We start from the raw sequence: 18,674 nt of genomic DNA on the forward strand, positions 1-18,674 counted from the left end.
GACATCCTTGGAAGTAGGTGCGATCAAAAGATCGTTAATTTGGCGTCAGCCAGCCATTGCGTGCCCAGATCCTCGCCCTGTGTGACAGGAAGTGGTGTGGAGAGGAAAGGGGTGTGGGCAAGGCTCATTCTGCATTACTGGTCGATCTTTTGTTGGGCTAGAGGACGAGCTGTGTGTAGGTTTAGCCAGGTCCTTCATCGACCCAAGTGCTTTCCACCACTTCCCGCCGTCAGATTTCACCCATCCACCCGTGTCCACCTTATTACACCGGCTTTTTGCGCTGTGAGCCATAGCGTTGATATTAGAAACTCGCGCAAATGTAGTTTTCTTGAAAGAACCAAGGGGGAGCCTTTTTATGTCGGCTCGCGACCAGACGTCGTCAGAAGACTGGTCAGACACTTGCCTGTCGAGAGTTGACAGAGAGGGTAGGCAGTCCTCATTTGGCATCCCTCTCAGTTCTGGTCGCAAACGCCTTTTATCTTTTTTTCTCGAAACACGTGAAATCTTGTCAATGTTAAGAGGGCGGGAAAGGACGCGCTTCTCAGTCCGTGCATGCGTGCGCGCGTGTGGAAGCTGGCTTGAAATTAATCTCAAAGGGAGGCAAAGCCATGCGACCTTTCTCACCTCAAGAGACTCCAGTCGCGTGGCCTGCGCTTTGCTCCCCCTACCCCCTACATCCCTTGGCAAGGGCACAATGCCTCATTAGAAGGTCGAGACAGAAAAAAAAAAAAAGCTCGCAGCAATTATACCCGAGTTGATTGTGTGTCATACAAAGGAGCCACTTCCATAAGTCTCAAGTACCTATAGACGACGGTACGTCTGTAATTGCTTGTGCGCCTGTTGGCTTCGGGCGCTCGCGACCGACCCAGCGACTGCAGCGCCACGTGGCGGGAAGGAGGAGAGAGGGAGGAGTGGAGGAAGAGGCCAGCCGTGTCGCCGTGTCGACCTTCACACTTAGACCCTGGCAGAGTGCCCGTGCGCCGGCCCACAGTGGCAGAGACCTACTCGTTTCCATGTCATTGCTCCTTTCAGCTCTTTGGTGTCGCCTTGAGAGTGAGATGCTGGCGAGGCAGCAGAAGAGGAGCAGGAAGGTGTGGAGAGTTTCCTGCCTGGGCGAACAGCAATGGCAGCCACTTTGCCATCTACAGATGTTCATTCCTAATGATTCTGTTCGGTTGCAGATGTTGTACCTCACATTTCTGTGGCTGGAGGGTGTGTGCGGGGCGTTGAGGGGTGGTCATTGACAGTTGGGGGAAGAACAAAGACTAAAAAAAAAAATTGATTTACTAATTTTTGCCGATTAAGTGTGATGGTGGTGGGGGTGGGTGGGAATGCTAATTTCAAAGAGAACTGAAAGCTTAAATGGAGTGGCCACTTCTCACCATTTTTATAATCATTATTTATTTGACATTTGGGGGGAAAGGTACTTAAACAGTATGTAGCCTTGTGTTATGGTGCATCTCCACACTTGTTATTTGCCCAGAAATGGCAGAACCATTACAGCATTTTTTCAGTTCTGTACCTGTAGCTGACAGTGCTCACTCATTAATTTTGTTTTTTGTTCTTTCCCAGCTGTGGACAATGAGGACCACACAGAGGAGGCGCCAGCACTGGGAGTGGACTCAAAGACAGAGCTGCTGGTCAAGAAGAGGTCAGCAAGCAATGAGAGTGTTGGCAAGCGCGATGAGAAGCCAGAAGACAAGAAGGAAAACAGCTTGTCTTTCAGCAACACTAACTGTGATGCAGGTTCAAAGAAGGAAGAACTGTCTAAAGGAGAAAAGCCTGTTGTGAAAGGTAGATTGATTCAAAGATCTTTGGACACTATGAGATAGCACTTGTCTATAATTCAAAATTTTAAATTCTAGTTAATGCTAAAACAGTACTTTACATTAGAAAAATCTCATTGCTACCTTCATAAAACTAAAAGCTCAATGGATAGTATGACATTGAAATACAAAAGAGTTTTTACAATTTAGAATACAGTTGTTTAGGTATCATTGCTCACAAATTTTACTTTTTAAAGGCCAAGTTTAGAGGGCAAGCAGTAATTTAAAAAAAATAATTTAATAAGGGCAGAGAAGGTTGATTAAAATTTAAACAATTTTTACTATGGAAGGAATATTTTTAGCATTGTATAAGACAGGCATTGTAGATGCCATACATTAATAAAAATATTAAGTGAAGTGTCAAAGGTTGTTCTGTCAGCAGAAGAGAAGGAAAAAGAAATCAGAGAGAGTGTGCCCCAGCTGACCTTACCACTAGAGAAAGTAGTTGTGAAAGAAGAGAAAGATGCCATCAAAGAGGAGGACAAAGAAGAAAAGAAGAAAGAAGGGAAAGATGATGAAGGTTTGGAAAAATACCTGGAGAGCAGTGACACTGTTGTCATCTATCCAGAACCTGTCAGTGACCATGATGAAAACAGCACAGCAGAAGGTAAGCCTTATAAATAAAAGCAGACAAAATTTTTTATACCCTGTGCACATTAAGTAATCTAGACTGGTTTCTTCTTTGATGATAGCCCATTAACAAACAAGATGAACAGCCTAACACTCTGAGTTTAGAATGTACAAGAGCAGCATGTGCACTAATTTATCTTTCTGCTTCAGATGCTCAAGGAAACACAGAAGAGGAGTACACTCTCAAATGTGTGCACTGCACAGAAACTTTCGTCCGTGCATCTTTGTTACGCGACCACATGCGAGCAGTTCACCCTGACATGCCAGTCAAGTATCTATGTCCAAAGTGTGATGACACCTTTCTTCTGAAATCACATCTAGACAAGCACTTGGCTTTGCATTCTCCTACATCACAGGTGAGGAACAAAGCATTTTTCTCCCTGTAGCTTTAAGAGGACATGTTTTTGCCTTAATGCTCCACTTATGTTGTGGACCTTTCTACAGTTATGTCATATGAAAATTACTGAGTCTAGCAATTACACAGTGATTTAAAAAAAAACATTGCTTTTTTTGTGCTTTGACTAGGTTTGCAAAGTGTGCAACAAAATGTTTGCTAACGTGTACCGGCTGCAGCGACACATGATCTCTCATGATGAGAGTACAGACCTACGGAAATTCAAGTGTCCAGAATGTGGGAAGGCCTTCAAATTCAAGCATCACCTCAAGGAACACATCCGTATTCATTCAGGCGAGAAACCATTTGAGTGCGCCAACTGTGGAAAGAGGTTCTCGCACTCAGGTTCATACTCATCACATATGAACTCCAAGAAGTGCTGGGTGCTAAACATGAAGGGACGGCGAATGGACCGGAATGGTAACACTGCTGACAACACAGCCAGTAGCCTAATGTATCAATCTGTGGGCATTGGCTTTTCCCAGTCTGCATCTGGCGGAGGAGGATCTATGCAGTCCTCACCCCCAGGAGCATATCCAAGCCAGTTCCTCAAGTATGATGCACGTGGAGCTGTTGTTCCCACCCTGTACTCTCCTCCCATGACCAGTGCAGGGTTTGGAGCATACAGCATGTTGGGGGTGGCTGCTGGAAAGCATTTGCCTGTTCCAGTGCCTGCCCATCATCATCCTCACTCCCACCCTTTGCTAGCTGCAAGTCTTCCTGCTCCACCGATAGCCTGCCCAAAACTTCCCGATATGCCTCCCTCTCCTGCTTACTCCCGTACCCAGATATCCCCTGATGTTAATTTTAACACCCAGCTATTTAATCCTGCTAGTGGAGAGAAAGTTCTGGCCCTCAACAAAAGCAGCTCTAAGGAGCAAGACTCGAACAGCTTTGATATGGACAAAGTGAAAGTGAAGAAGGAAAATATTGATGAAGCCATCAAAGAAGAAGTCGACCAAAAAGACACTGCAGATTCTCCTGAAAGAAATTGACAACCAAAGACAGTTTTGCTTGTCGTTACTGCACCACAGACTTCAAGAGCCCTGTTGAGCTCCATCAACACGAACGTTATCTGTGCAAATCCAATAAGGATGTTATTCTGCGCATGCCAAACACTGCTGAAGCCCCAGCTACAGCTGCTGCTGCCACAACACCATCTTCCAGCCAAGGGGATGCCTGCACATCACCCTGTAGTGCAACTTCTAGCTCTGACGTGAGCCATCAAGCCACCCCCAATGGTAGCTTATGTGACACAGCGACTGAGGATGAGGAGAGTGAGGAAATGGATGGAAAGAAGTACCGCATGCGCTCACTTATAAGTGAGGATCAGCAAAGCATTCTCAAGACCAGGTATCGGGAAAACCCCCGTCCAAACAAGAATGAGCTTGTGTTGATTGCTACAGAAGTAGGGCTGTCCAAACGTGTTGTCCAGGTGTGGTTCCAAAACATGCGTGCCAGGGACCGGAGACGTGGCAAAGAAGTGCCATACTTCCCCAACATGGCTCGATACAAACTGACAGAGAGTGGCCTTTCAACCACCACAACTACAACCACAACTTACAGCATCCTGCATTCCAGCATATATTCCCATTGTCCCACAGATATTTTCTTCATCCACCATTAATAATCTTGTCACTGATGCCTGCACACCCACCAAATTCAATGGGTGTTTACACAGGCCTTCCCCAAGTTCTCAGGCAGCAAGTGGATCATCAGAAATGCCTCTTGACCTAAGTGTGCGTAAGCAACCACCTCGTGCTCACAGCAACTCATCATCACCAGCACCATCTGTATCACCATATCAGTTCCAGGATCAGGTACTTAATCTTAGCACCAAATCACCATCAGCAAATGCAACCACCAAAGAGGAACCAACCTCTGATACCCCCAACACCATAAAACAAGAGACAAACAGTGTCCTTTCAGCTGTAGACAGCAGCATTCGATTTCAGAAGTCCTTTATTTACAAATATCTCAAACAGGAAGGTCTTTTTAAAAGTAATCTGAAGGCTCTTAAGGACGAAGGCACAAAAAAGTCAGTGTCTCCTTCAGATCGTCACCAGATGGCAATGAACATCCGCTCACAGCTCTTGGCCATGAAGAACTCTCCGTCAAAGACCAATGGGCATGCAAATGAAGATCAAGATACTTCAATAGAAGAGCAAGCGGAAGGAGATCAGAGGAAGGGTGCTGGTGAAGAAAATGAATCTAATCAACACGATGATTCGGATGTGAGTGGGGAATCTCGGCTTGTCATCGATGAAAAACCAGTGAAGAAAGAGGATGAAGATATGGACAATGAGGATGAAGACGATGACTCTACTGATGATGATGATGATGATGATGATGAGGATGACAACTCCAATTGTGAAGCCGAGTCAAATCAAGCATACCTGTCTGGACAGCACAATCTAGAGACATTGGCCACTGTGGCATCACTGGAAGAGATCAAGCAGCATGGAGAGAGCAACGGCAAGAGCAAACGCCTGCGTCGCAAATCGTGGCGCCAGGTAAATGTAAGAGTGTTTTCATGTTTTGTCCTGTTCTGTTTTCTGTCCTTCCACCTGTAGCTTGCTCAACTTACTGAGCAAGCTCTCTTTTTTGCTGGGATGCACTGCTTTTCTGGGAAAATGGAAGAGTTAAGGATAACAAAAATATGCCCTTCTAGTTTTTTCCCCATATTAAACATAAATTGCAAGTCAGGCTGAAGAAGCTACCAGATCTTGCAGAGATTTTAATTTTCAGTACATTGAATAAATTATTTGACTTCCATCCTCACTTGATCCAAGGTGCAAATGCACCCAGTTTTACTAACCAGTTTTCTTGGTAAATTAGGTAGAGATATGATGTTCCATATCCTTAAAAGCAGTGCTTGCCTGTCTGTCTCCCACTGCCTGTTCTGTCCTTTCATGCACGCATCCACACTTTCATGTACACAATGTTGCTGCATTTTTAAGAGCTGGGTTTACATTACCTTTCATTCATTTTTTTATTCTAGGAAAATGACGGTGATCTTTATGTTATCCTGAATATATCTTGTATATTTTCATTTCATCCATCAGTGTTTCTTTGCACAACCACTTTCATTTCTTTGGTAAACTTTCATGGTGGATTTCTGCGTTAAACATAACTAACCCTAGTTCACATCCAGCACAAAAGGCAAGAAATTAGTAGTATGAACACAGTACTTAGCCAAATTGCAGCAACAGTACAACTTTTCATTTTGATAGATTGCATGGCAACTGACAGTTATTTGCATAATAAAAGCTTGCTATAAATGCATCATCTCGTCATTGTCCTGTACAGCATTGACTTCTGCTAGGTGCTGTCAATATTGCATTGAATTCAGGCACAAAGTGTACAGATCTTAGTATAGATATTACATGTAAAAAATGCTTTACACTGTAAGAAATCACACACGTTGGTAGATTCTGCAAATTTTGGCAGACATGTTTTATGTGTACAAGTAACAGTGTAAAAATGCCTATTCTGGACTGTCTTGCAGAAATACCATCAAATTAAAAGAAGATAACAAATATGTTCAATTTGCTTGCCTGTTCTTGCGTATGTTAAGCTGACTACCTTTGCCCTGATCTTTAACACCATTTCCATCCTCAGCACTAATTTGTACACCGTTGCAGATTTTTACAGGTGTTTCGCCTGCCAAAACCTCTGCTTTGCCCTTTTCCTTCCCTTGTTCCAGATGGACTAGTTAGTTCTTTGCCTGTGGCTTACCAATGTAGATATCCTTTTTGCTTTACTGATCTTTGATGTCAGCAATCACTGCATATGTGCGACCTATTATGATCATGACTTCTTCATTACCAGATGGAATCAGATGAATTCATCATGGACCTTGACGATGCTGTCAGCACCGAGGATGAGGAAGGTCCACTAAGAAAAAGGCGAAGGTCGTGGAAAGGTCACAAGGTCGATGCAGAGCTAGGCATGTATGCATGCGACCAGTGTGACAAAATGTTTAGTAAGCAGAGCTCACTAGCCAGACACAAGTATGAACATTCAGGTAGGAATTTGCCCCACTGCTGCTTATACCACATTCTTATGATTAAGGGGAGATCAGCAAATATAGCCAGAAAATTTGGTTCATATGTGTGCAGAGGTAGTAAGATATGAATGAGTAATACAGTTGTTATATTCTGCACAGACTCTCCGAAGAGGTGTGTAATGCCTTTCACCACATTTCTGGAGCTAAATTCTTACAGATAAGATTGATAATAAAGCTGAAAAAAAAAGGTTTTGTTGTCTTAAAGATTTGTATATTTGCTGTTTTAGGTGCTCGTCCATTCACCTGTGAGGTTTGTTCAAAAGCTTTCAAACACAAGCACCACTTGACAGAACACAGACGTCTCCATTCAGGTGAGAAGCCCTTTCAATGCAAGAAGTGTGGGAAACGCTTTTCCCACTCCGGCTCATATTCTCAACATATGAACCATCGCTACAAGTATTGTAAACCATCTGATGGTGAAGATGAGTAGACCACCCTGCTGCTCCTGACAGAGGAACCAGTTGTCCTCCCTCTTCTGACTTTGCCACCGTCTCATTCGTTGCAAGAGACTTTTTGAGAAGGACATTTTCCATTTTCCCATTGCTTAATATAACATCTGAGAGAGCTTGGGGACGATGGGTCTTTATGGCATCAACAGTTTTGTTGAGTATTTTTTTAAACCATCACATCAGAGATTTATACCTACATGTGTATTTTAACCTCCAGTTCACATTCCTTAAAATCTTCAATGACCAAGTAGCTGTACAGAACTGGTGCCAAGAGAATGTTATTGGGGTTGTGTACCACCCATTAACAGAAATATTTGTGGACCAATACTCTTCTCCCTCCCCTACTCCCCAAATCAGACAATGAAGCAGTTGGTGTCAGTGGAAAATGAAAAGGGTAATAAAGATGAAGGCATGAATAAACAAGTAGTGAGCAAGTCCCATGAAGAAACTAGAAAAATAGCTGGGAGAGGCAGTCATGTCGTGTACAAAACCCTCAAAACTTTGCTGCTGCTGTTTGTTACCAAATAGCTGACAAGTGCCAATTCTCTGGTACAGTTTCCAGTTTACAGTTTATTTCCAATGTTTAAAATGTCTCAATAGTTCAGGGACCACAGTGTACACAAATCCCTGTTTTGCTCTTATATGGTTTCAGAATTTATTATTGTATTTGCATGAGTTCATAACCTGATACAAATGTTTTCTCTAAACTTCCGAGCTTCCACTGTAAATAGTAAACAGACATTGAGCTCCTGGTGTATTCTTGGCATGGTTTGAACAAGAATGTCAAATGATTTTTTTTTAAAAATTCATTCCTATCTGCTAATTTTCTGGCCATGTTTCTTGGAACGCATATTTTTACTGCTTTATTGCTATGATTACATAGTTTTACACTTTGATGTTTATGGCACTGAGCTTTCTGCTTGTTCACTCCGTGAAAGCTTTGATCCTTTTTCTTGCCCTCACCCAAAAAAAACCCCTCTCTTTCTGTCTCAAATGTCCCCCTATCTCCACTTCGTCTTTTATTTTTTTTTTTCTTTTAAACCAAAAAGGGAGAAAATGGACCAATCAAGCATTATTTTAAGCTGTGCATCTTTGTTGTTTTGTTGTTTGTTACACATTCCATTGTAAATGAGTTGGTAAGAAGACGGTTTCTTTTTTTTAAAAAGTGAAGAAATGCTAGTAGGACTTTTCATTTTAAAAACATTAGGTGATATTCAGCATGTGAGTCTTATGTGAGTTTTATAACCTGTGTAAAAAACTTCAATTGTAGTCATTCTCTCAGTTACAGAGCAAGATTTTAAGATCTGATTGCCTGAGTCATCATCTTTTGTTTATTTCTTCCCCCATTTTTTTTTTTTTTGGTTTGAAGTTTCTGTTTGGGGATTGAAGGGGTCTGTAAATGTTGTATTGAGTGTTCCTTTGTCCCGTCAAAATACTCTTAATGTTGCTGCTTTCCTAGTGTGTGTGTTTGAGAGAGAGAGAGAGAGGAATGAAAGCCAGCATGAGAAAATCTTATAATCCAAAAGAAATCCGTGAGCTTCCATGTCTCCAAGACAAGCTGCTTTGAGACATCCAGGCCAGCTTTTTAGCCTGAAATCCTCTTTATTATTTTTTAAAGACCACACACAGGCTGTTGCTTTTTGCATAAATGAATCATTGTTTTTGCTGTTCTGTACAATAAGTTTTAATTATCATAACCAGCATTACATTAAATTCCTAACAGTATTATTAATTTAAGACAAATCAGTTATTTTTTACTAAATGCATAAGAAATAATAACTGTTCGTTGGCAGTAGGATTAAAAACAGCATTTGACTGTCTGGATGAGAACGTAACCTCCTTTGTGATAGATCTTACGTTTTTTGGTGCTCGGTTATCAATCTAAACCCTATCCTGGCCAAGACATCAATATTCCCCCATTCTTTCAAGAAATCCAACCATTACAAGTGTGTTAATACTCACTGATTTGCTTCCATTCACCATATTAAGTTTAGCAAGCAGTTGCTGTCTGCCACTTAATATTTTGACAAGTATTCACTCCATGTGCCAAACTCATTTAATCTAGTCTTTCTTTCAATCCTTAAAAATTATTCTTCAAATTATTCTTTTCAAATGTTTATTTTTTTTTTTTCTCACAGCTGTTCACAGTTGTGTGTATATAGTCTGTACAGTTTCCAAGATTTTCTGTATTAATATTCCATGTGCCAAATGCTTTTAGACTGTGCAAGGAGCAGCAAAGCTCCCATCCAAATAATAGCTTTCAGTTTTGGAGGAAACAGTAACTAAACACTGTAAGCAATTTTGCAATAAATAATGACTCTGGTTTCTGAACACATGCAGTTTCTTCTACAAATTGATGTGTGTTTGCACACACTAATACATTAATTATACACAGAATAAATAGTTGGACTCGTAACAGTTTTAGGTGTTTTAACCAGTTAAAACCTATTCCGAAGTAAAACTTGAATGGTGCTCCATTGCAAACAGTCTTAAGCAGTGTTTCCCAATGTGCCAACAGAAGCAGTATGTACATATGTACATGACAGGAAGCTTTGTACATAGCCTTACCAGTTGTTTTAATTTTTGAGTTATTGGTGTTTTGAAAGTTGCTATTTTAAATGTTTTATGTAAAGTTGATGTGAATCAGTACCTGACACAATACTCATCCTTTGCGCCACTTTCCGTGTTGCTGCAGCCTTGTCTGTGCATCACTCACTGTGCCAGCTAGTTGTGCCAAAGATGATCTAGTCGTACCTAGCTCATAGCTGTGCATTGTTATTTTATGTCTTCCCCAATGTAGCTTTGTAGACTTCAAATCACTGCACAGATTCTGTGGATATATATATACTTCTTTCAGCTTAATGAATCTAATTATTTGAGTTAATGTGTTTGATTACATTAATAAACTGTTCTATAGTTAGCCAGATCTTATAAAGTTTCTGCAAATCGAACGAAATCTTTCCTTTTCCCCCCTCTGCTTTCCATACTTCTTTTTCCTTTCTCCACTTTGAGGCAGCTTACATGTTTCAAACAGTGATTCCAATAATACAAAAGCTTAATAATAAAGATTAAATAATTGTCATTCTAAGTTAAATAAGTGATTCCCTAAGTCAGATCATCGTATTAAAACTTACAAATAAATTGTGCTTCATAAGTTGCATGACAACTAATAATAGGATGTTTACCATCACATTCTCCTCTCAGATTTTTTAAAAGCAAATTTTCTTATGATTTACATTTTGAAACAGACAGTAAAAGTTTCCTTTAGCATTTATATTTAAAGAGAATGACTCATCAGAGTTTGAGCTTCAGGCCAGTCAGATTGCAGCTGAAACTAAGACAGAATGTTAGCTCAGGCTCCTTAGTCAGAAATGGTGCAGATTGAAGGCATTCCTTCATGTGCTTTTTTGCCTTGTCTTTGCTTTGTTTTCAAGATTTGTTGTTGCAAACAAATCCAGATCATCTTTACCAAGCAGTATTACCTTTAGGGGTCAGGTCGTGAACCTTCATGCTTGAAGTACTCACCTGGATCTCCAACAGTCTTCCATGAGAGAGAGAGAAGAGAGAGAGAATCCCAAGTGCATGTATGCATGTGTTCATATGCCTGTTTGCACATAAATTAATTCTTAATATGTATAGCCTTATTTGTTCTGATGTTTTGCGGGCTTTCTAGCATCCAAAACTAAAAATCCAAGGTCTTCCCATAGTGAGTAGATATGTTTGTGTAGAGTAGCATAGCTTAAATTAGTTAAATGTAAATAAGCATTTACTTTATTTACTTTTGCAATGTGCCAAACATTTAAGGAAAATCAAGAAATCTCTTGCTTTCTTTACCAACTATGTTTCACGTTATCTGCCAGTTTTATTATTTAGGACCTTTCGTTCGAAGAAGAGGTACCATGAGGTTGGAACTACAAATCTTTGAGGTATATTGTCCAGTCTGATCTCAAAAATCGAAACATTTGTTAAATATAATACCCTCTGCTTAACTAGGTAAAATTTCCAGGGACCATGTTTTTTCCTTTTAAAAAATATGTTTATTTCCTGCCAGATTTTGGAGGAAGTTTATTTCACAATTACATAAGTAATAATTAGCATTATGGTTTCAGACATATTTTTGTACTTTATTTTGTTTTTGCATTTATTCGTTTTGAGTAAATGCAGAAACATGCATAAAGATTCTGCTTATGTTGAGCTTCTGATAGATCAAACTTAAAAAAAAAATAAAAACAAAGACAGCCACACAAGTGTAAATAAGGAACTGTTAAACCTATCCTAGTCTGCCCTTCAAAAAAAAAAATATTGCACATTAGACAAAAAATGTGTCTTTTAGGCCTTAAAATTTCATTTATTGCTTATGCAACAGTCTGTCTGTGGTCTTTTCATTCCTACAAAGCAGTCTTGGACTTGGTCGTGTTAATCTTTTTCGGCCATTAAGTAACAATATGTTAAGTATCTGTTTTGAAGTTTGGCCAATGAGAGTTTCAAAAATGGCTCAGTTACTTTCAGTTCAAGGCAAACATAAAATCATGGTATTTTGTCATTTTTTTCAAGCAGGTCAAATCTAAAAAGCAGAAATTACCAGCATTTTTTGACTTCATGAAAAATAATGTTTCTAAAGCAATATCATTTTGGAAGCTTGGCTATTCCTTTGGTAACTGGATGAAATAAGGTGTTTGTGTGTCATGTTTTCAGCCATTTTTATGCTTCAATCCATTGGTGCATGCTAGCATAAGCTGATTTTTTAATTTAGAGACCAGAACTGTTGCATCTTTTGTTTTAAAACAAAAAATGAATGGAGCTAATGATCCATTATCACCATTGTCTGCTGTGTTCACTTATTCTTCTGCTTAAAGCATACAATTGGTTACTGACTTTTTTCTGATGCAATGTTTTCTTAACCTGTGAAGTGAAACTGCATTGCTGCATCAGGGATAAAAATACAGCCTGAAGGGTCCTGATATATACAAAGCATTATAAATTTTTGTAGAAGTAGTTCAAGTACTCATGAATGTATTTTAACGTCACCACCAGTCTTCGACTCCTTGTGATTGGTGAAACAGCATTATATATTTGCAATACTTTTTATACTTCTTTGTTTTGCTTTGTTCAGCAGCATTATTAGTAATACTGCTCTGGCCTGATGTTATTTAGAACCTGTGGACTGTTTGTTGCTCATATGACTGAAATATCTGGCTTATAGAAATGTTTCTCACTTTGTAGGTTTCATATGCAGATCATGACAAATTTACAAAATGTCTTTTTGTAATCAGCAAACTGGTGTAATTTTTTCTGAGCATAAAATCAAAGCAGAGTTTGTAAATAGTGTTGATGTTTGTTTGCTGATTTGTGTGTTACAGATTAAATGTGTTTCCATCATTTAGAAGTGTTTACAGAAATGACTGCGACTCTGAAACTTAAAAAAAACATGACTTGTTTCTAAGTTTCTGCCTTTCAGCCTAACAGATGGTGTTTATCCTGACAGAAAAGCACTAATTAAACTGACTCAAAGTGCCTCTCTGTGTAATCAGAAATTTATTATGGGCATTCAGGGCTCACGCACTTTATTACACTAAAACACACACAAAAGATGGCCATTATTTGATTGTTGTTTTCCTTGAAGTTTGTCAGTTTGTGTGATCTGTCCGTCGAAATGTTTAATTATTATTGTCTTAACGATCCAGCGCCACCCAAAGTTTGGACTGCAAATGTAGGTACAAAAGAAGAATGGAACCATTATGCACTTTTTTGACATGGAAACATGAAGGAAAATTTTTTTAAATGTTGCTAACAAAATAAAGAATTTATATCTTAATAAGCTGCCATTCAGTAGTAGATGCTATCTTTCCTATATACAGAAAAAGCTTGAAAGAGGCTGGATAAACTTTATGCCGAATGCAAAAATCAGCAAAAGAAATTGCACGAATACCAAAGATTTATCCAAGGACTATTTTTTTTCTCACTGCATCAAAATTAATGTTCATAAGTAATTCATTTTATTCCTGTCTTGTGAACATGTCAGACCATGTGGAGAATGCTTCAAAATGCAACTCATTTCCTTAGATCCCCAAAGTTGAATTTGTCCATCTGCTTGCATATTTTTCATCATAAATTGAAAAATCTGCATCCAGATTTTGGGATAGCAACAATTATGGGTATTATCCAAATGAGCAATCTCTTCAGAGGTGGAAATCAGCTGATAACTTGTAATCATTGTCAGATAACATGTTGTACAAATGGCTGATCAAATATAATTCTTTCCACTAGTGAGGGAAATTTCTGCTCATGACTCCATTTGATGACTTTATCTTGGGCTGAGAACATATTTCACGTATCCACTGTTATTTTAATTGTACATTTTCTGCAATGTATTTAGCTTGTGTATGAATTGTATTCTTGTAGTTTATGTTTGTGTTGTCTTCCTGTTTAGACGTAGAGAGTTTTGACAATGTAACATTTTTAAGAAAAACTCTCACTAAATATTATACCAGAAAAGCAATATTACTATTATATCCATATTTTGGCTTCAGAAAGATGGGTGTAAATTCAACCATGACCAAACTGGATGTACATGTCTTCTATACAAAAACAGATTTTTATTTGTGTCGTTATTGTTCTTTGCCTTCTTATGGAAAAATGAAGTTCATATGGAGAGTAAATGAAAATTCTAGTCAAAAACATTTTTCTTATTAACCACTGTTTAACGAATCATCATTAGTGTACAGTTGATTGTGTTCCAAGTATTAACAGAGCTGAACATTTTAAAAAGAAATTTACTGAACTGTAGCATTGCCTAGTGCATGTGGACCCGTTACGTTCTTTTGCTTGTTATGTGGTTTTAAGCATATCATGTACCAAATTACAGTCTTCTTTTTCTGTCTATACATTCACAAAAATTGCTATAGTCCTGACCAATTGTAAGTCTGGCAGGCAACGTTTCAGATGACTTTCCAAAATGTCAACTTCGACATTCCATATACTTTGCTTTTCCAACAATTGACAAAAACAAAGATGACACTTTGATTGCTTTTAATTGCATTATGCTTATTGAAGAGTTTATTTTCTGTTTTGTTGATATCCTTGTTGTCATTGTATTTTTATGCACATTTGATGTGCTGCATATTACAGAAGAAACCACATATTTTCTATTTTAGGAAATTGTGGCTTACAGACATTTTAACATGGTCTGAGTCATTGATGTTCATTTATAAACATTTCTGAGGAATTCCAAGTTATAGCTTTTAATTTTTAGTACTAATGCTTATAGGGAAGAGCAATAAAGAGTATCTTGGCAATATTATCAAATAATTCAAAGCATCCATATCATAGTCACTTGTAGTTTAAGATTGATACTAACAAAAAAATATAAAATTAAAAGTAGTGCCAACACTTAGTGTCATAGTTTGTGGCATATACATTGACAGTTGAAGGTAAGCAGGAAAAGTTTGCCCAAAGATATGGCTGACAGCATGAGACAAAGATTTTAGAATGACATTACTTCTCATTAGTGTCTGATTTTTTATGGTATTTTTCTCTCTTCTTCAGAATACATGGATTTTAGAAAAACACTAAACACTTATCATCTGTGATTTCTCGTGATCAAATCAGCAATGCCTTTTACTTGCCTATTTGTTTAGTTGCAAGATGCACTAGTTTGTCTAAAACAAAAGCCATATTCTGTTTGTGCACATCTTCATGTTTTGTTTTTTTTTTCTGAAATGTCTTAAGGGTCTCTCTTTGACACTTTTAATAATTAGGTGCAGGCATATAAAATGGGTCCTATATCTACTTAATAAAAAACACATTTAAAGGGCTCCATGTTATAAGTCATTATTTACACATGCCATCTATATATTGCACATAATCTAAAAAATAATATACAGGTTAATAGCAAGCTTTTCCCCAATTTTTTTTCCTGTTTATGCAGTCTGAATGCATCAAAAGAAAGTGGATATTTGCTGAATTTGTGATTCCTTTTATTTCTTTGGAAGAAATCTTGAACAATAAAATTGTTATATACCTCAAGTGTTGCTAGGATCTGATCATTTTAAACATATGCGGCCAGTAGGGAACATATGTCATAAAATGGATTTTTTTTTGTGTTTGGTTTTAAATACATGCCTTTGAAATGAAATTATAACAAGTGGGAGATAACTGTCTCAATTCTAGTCTCATGAATATTTCACTAGTCATTTTGAGATTTGTTTGATGATTAAGTTTGTGATGAATTTGTTGTTTTGGGATCTTCTTGAATGTTCTTTTAACATTCAGTTTGTATGACCTTTTCATGGAATAACTCCAGTTCATCATTCTTAATACACTACATGCAATACAATATTTGACTGTAGCAGTCTAGTTGCAACAGTTTTCAACTGAATGTTGTTCTACTTTGTGGTGTGTTGTAACGTACATTCTTTGAGATGTTGGCTGTATATTTGAATTTCTTACAGTGAAAGATGTTGTGGTATAGCCATTGGTTTGTCAGGGTCATATGACCTCAAATCATAAAATGTAGTAGGAAAAGCTGTAGAGTTTTGGTTCTCAATCATACTCATGGTTCCAACTTGAATCTTTGCTGTCTTTACAGATGTATTTACTCTTTTGTTGAATAAACAACAAGTTTTATAAGAAGTATTTTTGAATTTAAGTTTGGAGGTCAGAAAGTGTGGGAGCTTTGTGCATGAGTGTGATAGAAAAGGAAGAGGTTTTGGTGACATACAATTCTTACTTTCATTTAACATTAATTACTAGATGCCTAAACAGTGGATTATATTTTTCTTACTAAAACAAAGATGCACACATGCATTGCTGGTGTGTGCATGCACATGCCCACACAAATATACACAGACACTGATACAGTCTTCAGAAAATGATTATATATTATTAACTCTGGATCTGGATCAGAAAAATTGATCAAAAATGGCCAGAATAAGACAATAAGAATGAAAAAAAGATATTCTTGTCCCACAAGATCTGATCCTAAATCCATTATGCATGTTGAATTTATTTTATTCCGTAACTGGTATGCATGTCATACCATGCAGTAAATGTGGAGATCATATACATGTATTAAAAGTTGGCATACTGCCACACACCTCCATATAAAAAAAAATCAGTTTACAGTGTGAATAACTTTTTTTAACAATAAGCCAATATTGTTTTTTAAAATTTCCTTGATTTAAATAAAGCCTACCTAATAATATTTTACACCATTATGCATACTTAACAGCCTACGCATTACTATGAGCTTGTAAAGTAGATGGACATAAAATCATCACACTGAAAAATATAGACCAATGAGAATCCAAAGTCAAAGGTGAAGGTAGTCTGTAACCTTTTGGTCTTAGGGGAATGAGGTGTTAGAGACTGCAATTTTTTCTGGCCACCTTTTGTACAGATGGTGTTCATCTCCTATCCCTTGCTACCTTACTATCTCCAATCCAACAGCTGGGTTGATTTGAGGAAGTTTGCTGCTCCACATAGTTTCAAACGGGTATGCCTTTGGATTCGGTGCAATGGCTCTAACCAGTAGGCTATCATCCACTTCCCCATGTCAACTACACATTTATTTTCATAAACATTTTAAACATAATCACAGATTAGGTTACAAGGTCTAAAAACAGAAATGAAGTACAAAAGGTTACAGGTTAAAATAAATATATTAAAAAACTTATTGCACTTAAAGAAGTCTTTAAGAGTGATGAAATAATTCATGCACCTGTTACTAAACAGAAAAAAGGGAAAAAACTATATCACACAATAACTCAATTCCTGCAAACCATTACAGAAGAAAATATATTTTGAAAACTTAGGTTATTGAATCAACTATTATAGTTATAAACACATCAAAGTTGCTACTCAAACTTACTCAAAAAAAGAGAGAAAAGGCAAATGACTGACAGCTGGAGAAAGAAAATCTGAAATAATAACCTGTAATGATCAGAATAAATTTTAAAGAATGAAATTCTTCTGGTGTGTTGGGTGTGTGTGTGAGAAGTGTGAAGAAATGTGAGGCAATTGTGTCTACATCAGTGCTCATGGCTTGAAGTAGTTTAAAGTATGTCAAAAGAGGCAGGCCAGGCATGATGCTGGGTACATGATACCCTCCACCCCAAGATGATACACTTTCGACATACCACTCACCCTTTATTTCACTTTCCATTTAATTCTGAGCAGCCAAAGATATGTTTGTTGTAATAAAATAAAAAATTCTGTGATAATTCATTGTCTGACATGGGAATGTAAAAGTAAACTAATCTGAAAATTGTTTCATCACAGTTGAACTCAAAATGTGACACACATCATGCATCACAAAATAGCAGATCATGCTTTAAACCTACATTTAACACGATGTCAGTGTCAATCTGAAAGCAGACTCACAACCGAAAAAAAAAAGAGCATGGAAAAATGTTTAAAGATCTAAAATGACCTAGGGAGTAAATGGAATTTCTAATAGTTAAACATCGCTAGAGTTAATAACCTATTTAAATGTTCTATAGCTCAATTCCATAATGCACCGGTATTCAGACTTAATCAGAATTCAGACTTAAAACATATCCTGCAGCTACAACCAAAAGTGCTTAAATATTATTTAGAAAAAAACCACATATAATTTTAGTGCCTCATAACAAATATAGAGACAGGTAACAATGCTAGGTTTGCAATCCCCTTTGTTCAGTCAAGGTGTCCAGCATCCTTTATCTTGATATAACGCGATGCAACCAATGCTGCAACAATGGCACCAACAGTCAACAGTATAGCAAAAATGTAGAAAGATTCTTCATCGAAAACGTCAGAAAAGCTTGGAATATGCTTTGAGAGCTTGCGATGAATTTCTTTTGCTGGCTCTCCTTCAGGAAGCATGGTCATTAACTTCAGGTAAGAAATGCAGTAGGTAGGTATTGCACTTGAATCACCAATGCCAGTGGCAACAGCAGATGGTGTTGTAGATTATAATAAAATGCCAGTATAAATCTGTCATAGCAAAATCAGTATATGTGTAAAAAAAACCACAACAAAGTAAGTGTTTGTAACAACAACCTCTTGTCACCTAGCCTTATCTTTACCATTTTAACAACAGTGACAAATGCAGTTAAAATCACAATTCAACGTTGACTATATCGAATGATAGAAACTAGACATGCGTCTAGCAAAATAACTGTATTAACATAACCACTACTTTCACCATTTGTGGACAATCAAAACATACATTTTCAAAACCTAATATGTCGTGTGTCTTCATGCCATGAATTAAATTTTGACAAATTCTCACCTTTGCTGTGCTCCACTCGGCAGTTGCTTCCCTT

The 18,674-nt window shown here is 37.8% G+C and overlaps 1 protein-coding gene across 1 annotated transcript; it reads left to right on the forward strand.

The window, feature by feature from the left end:
- Positions 1-509: 509 nt before the first annotated feature.
- LOC112556478 (zinc finger protein 1-like) lies at positions 510-16,002 on the forward strand. The gene is given in 9 exon segments (XM_025225517.1): positions 510-1,212; positions 1,573-1,794; positions 2,206-2,433; positions 2,607-2,812; positions 2,982-3,844; positions 3,847-4,472; positions 4,474-5,369; positions 6,682-6,877; positions 7,147-16,002. Coding segments are annotated over 9 exon segments (3,504 nt in total). The 5' UTR covers positions 510-1,148; the 3' UTR covers positions 7,350-16,002.
- Positions 16,003-18,674: the final 2,672 nt, after the last annotated feature.

This window comes from Pomacea canaliculata, linkage group LG2 (genome assembly GCF_003073045.1).
Source record: "Pomacea canaliculata isolate SZHN2017 linkage group LG2, ASM307304v1, whole genome shotgun sequence".
Classification (NCBI taxonomy): Eukaryota; Metazoa; Mollusca; class Gastropoda; order Architaenioglossa; family Ampullariidae; genus Pomacea; species Pomacea canaliculata.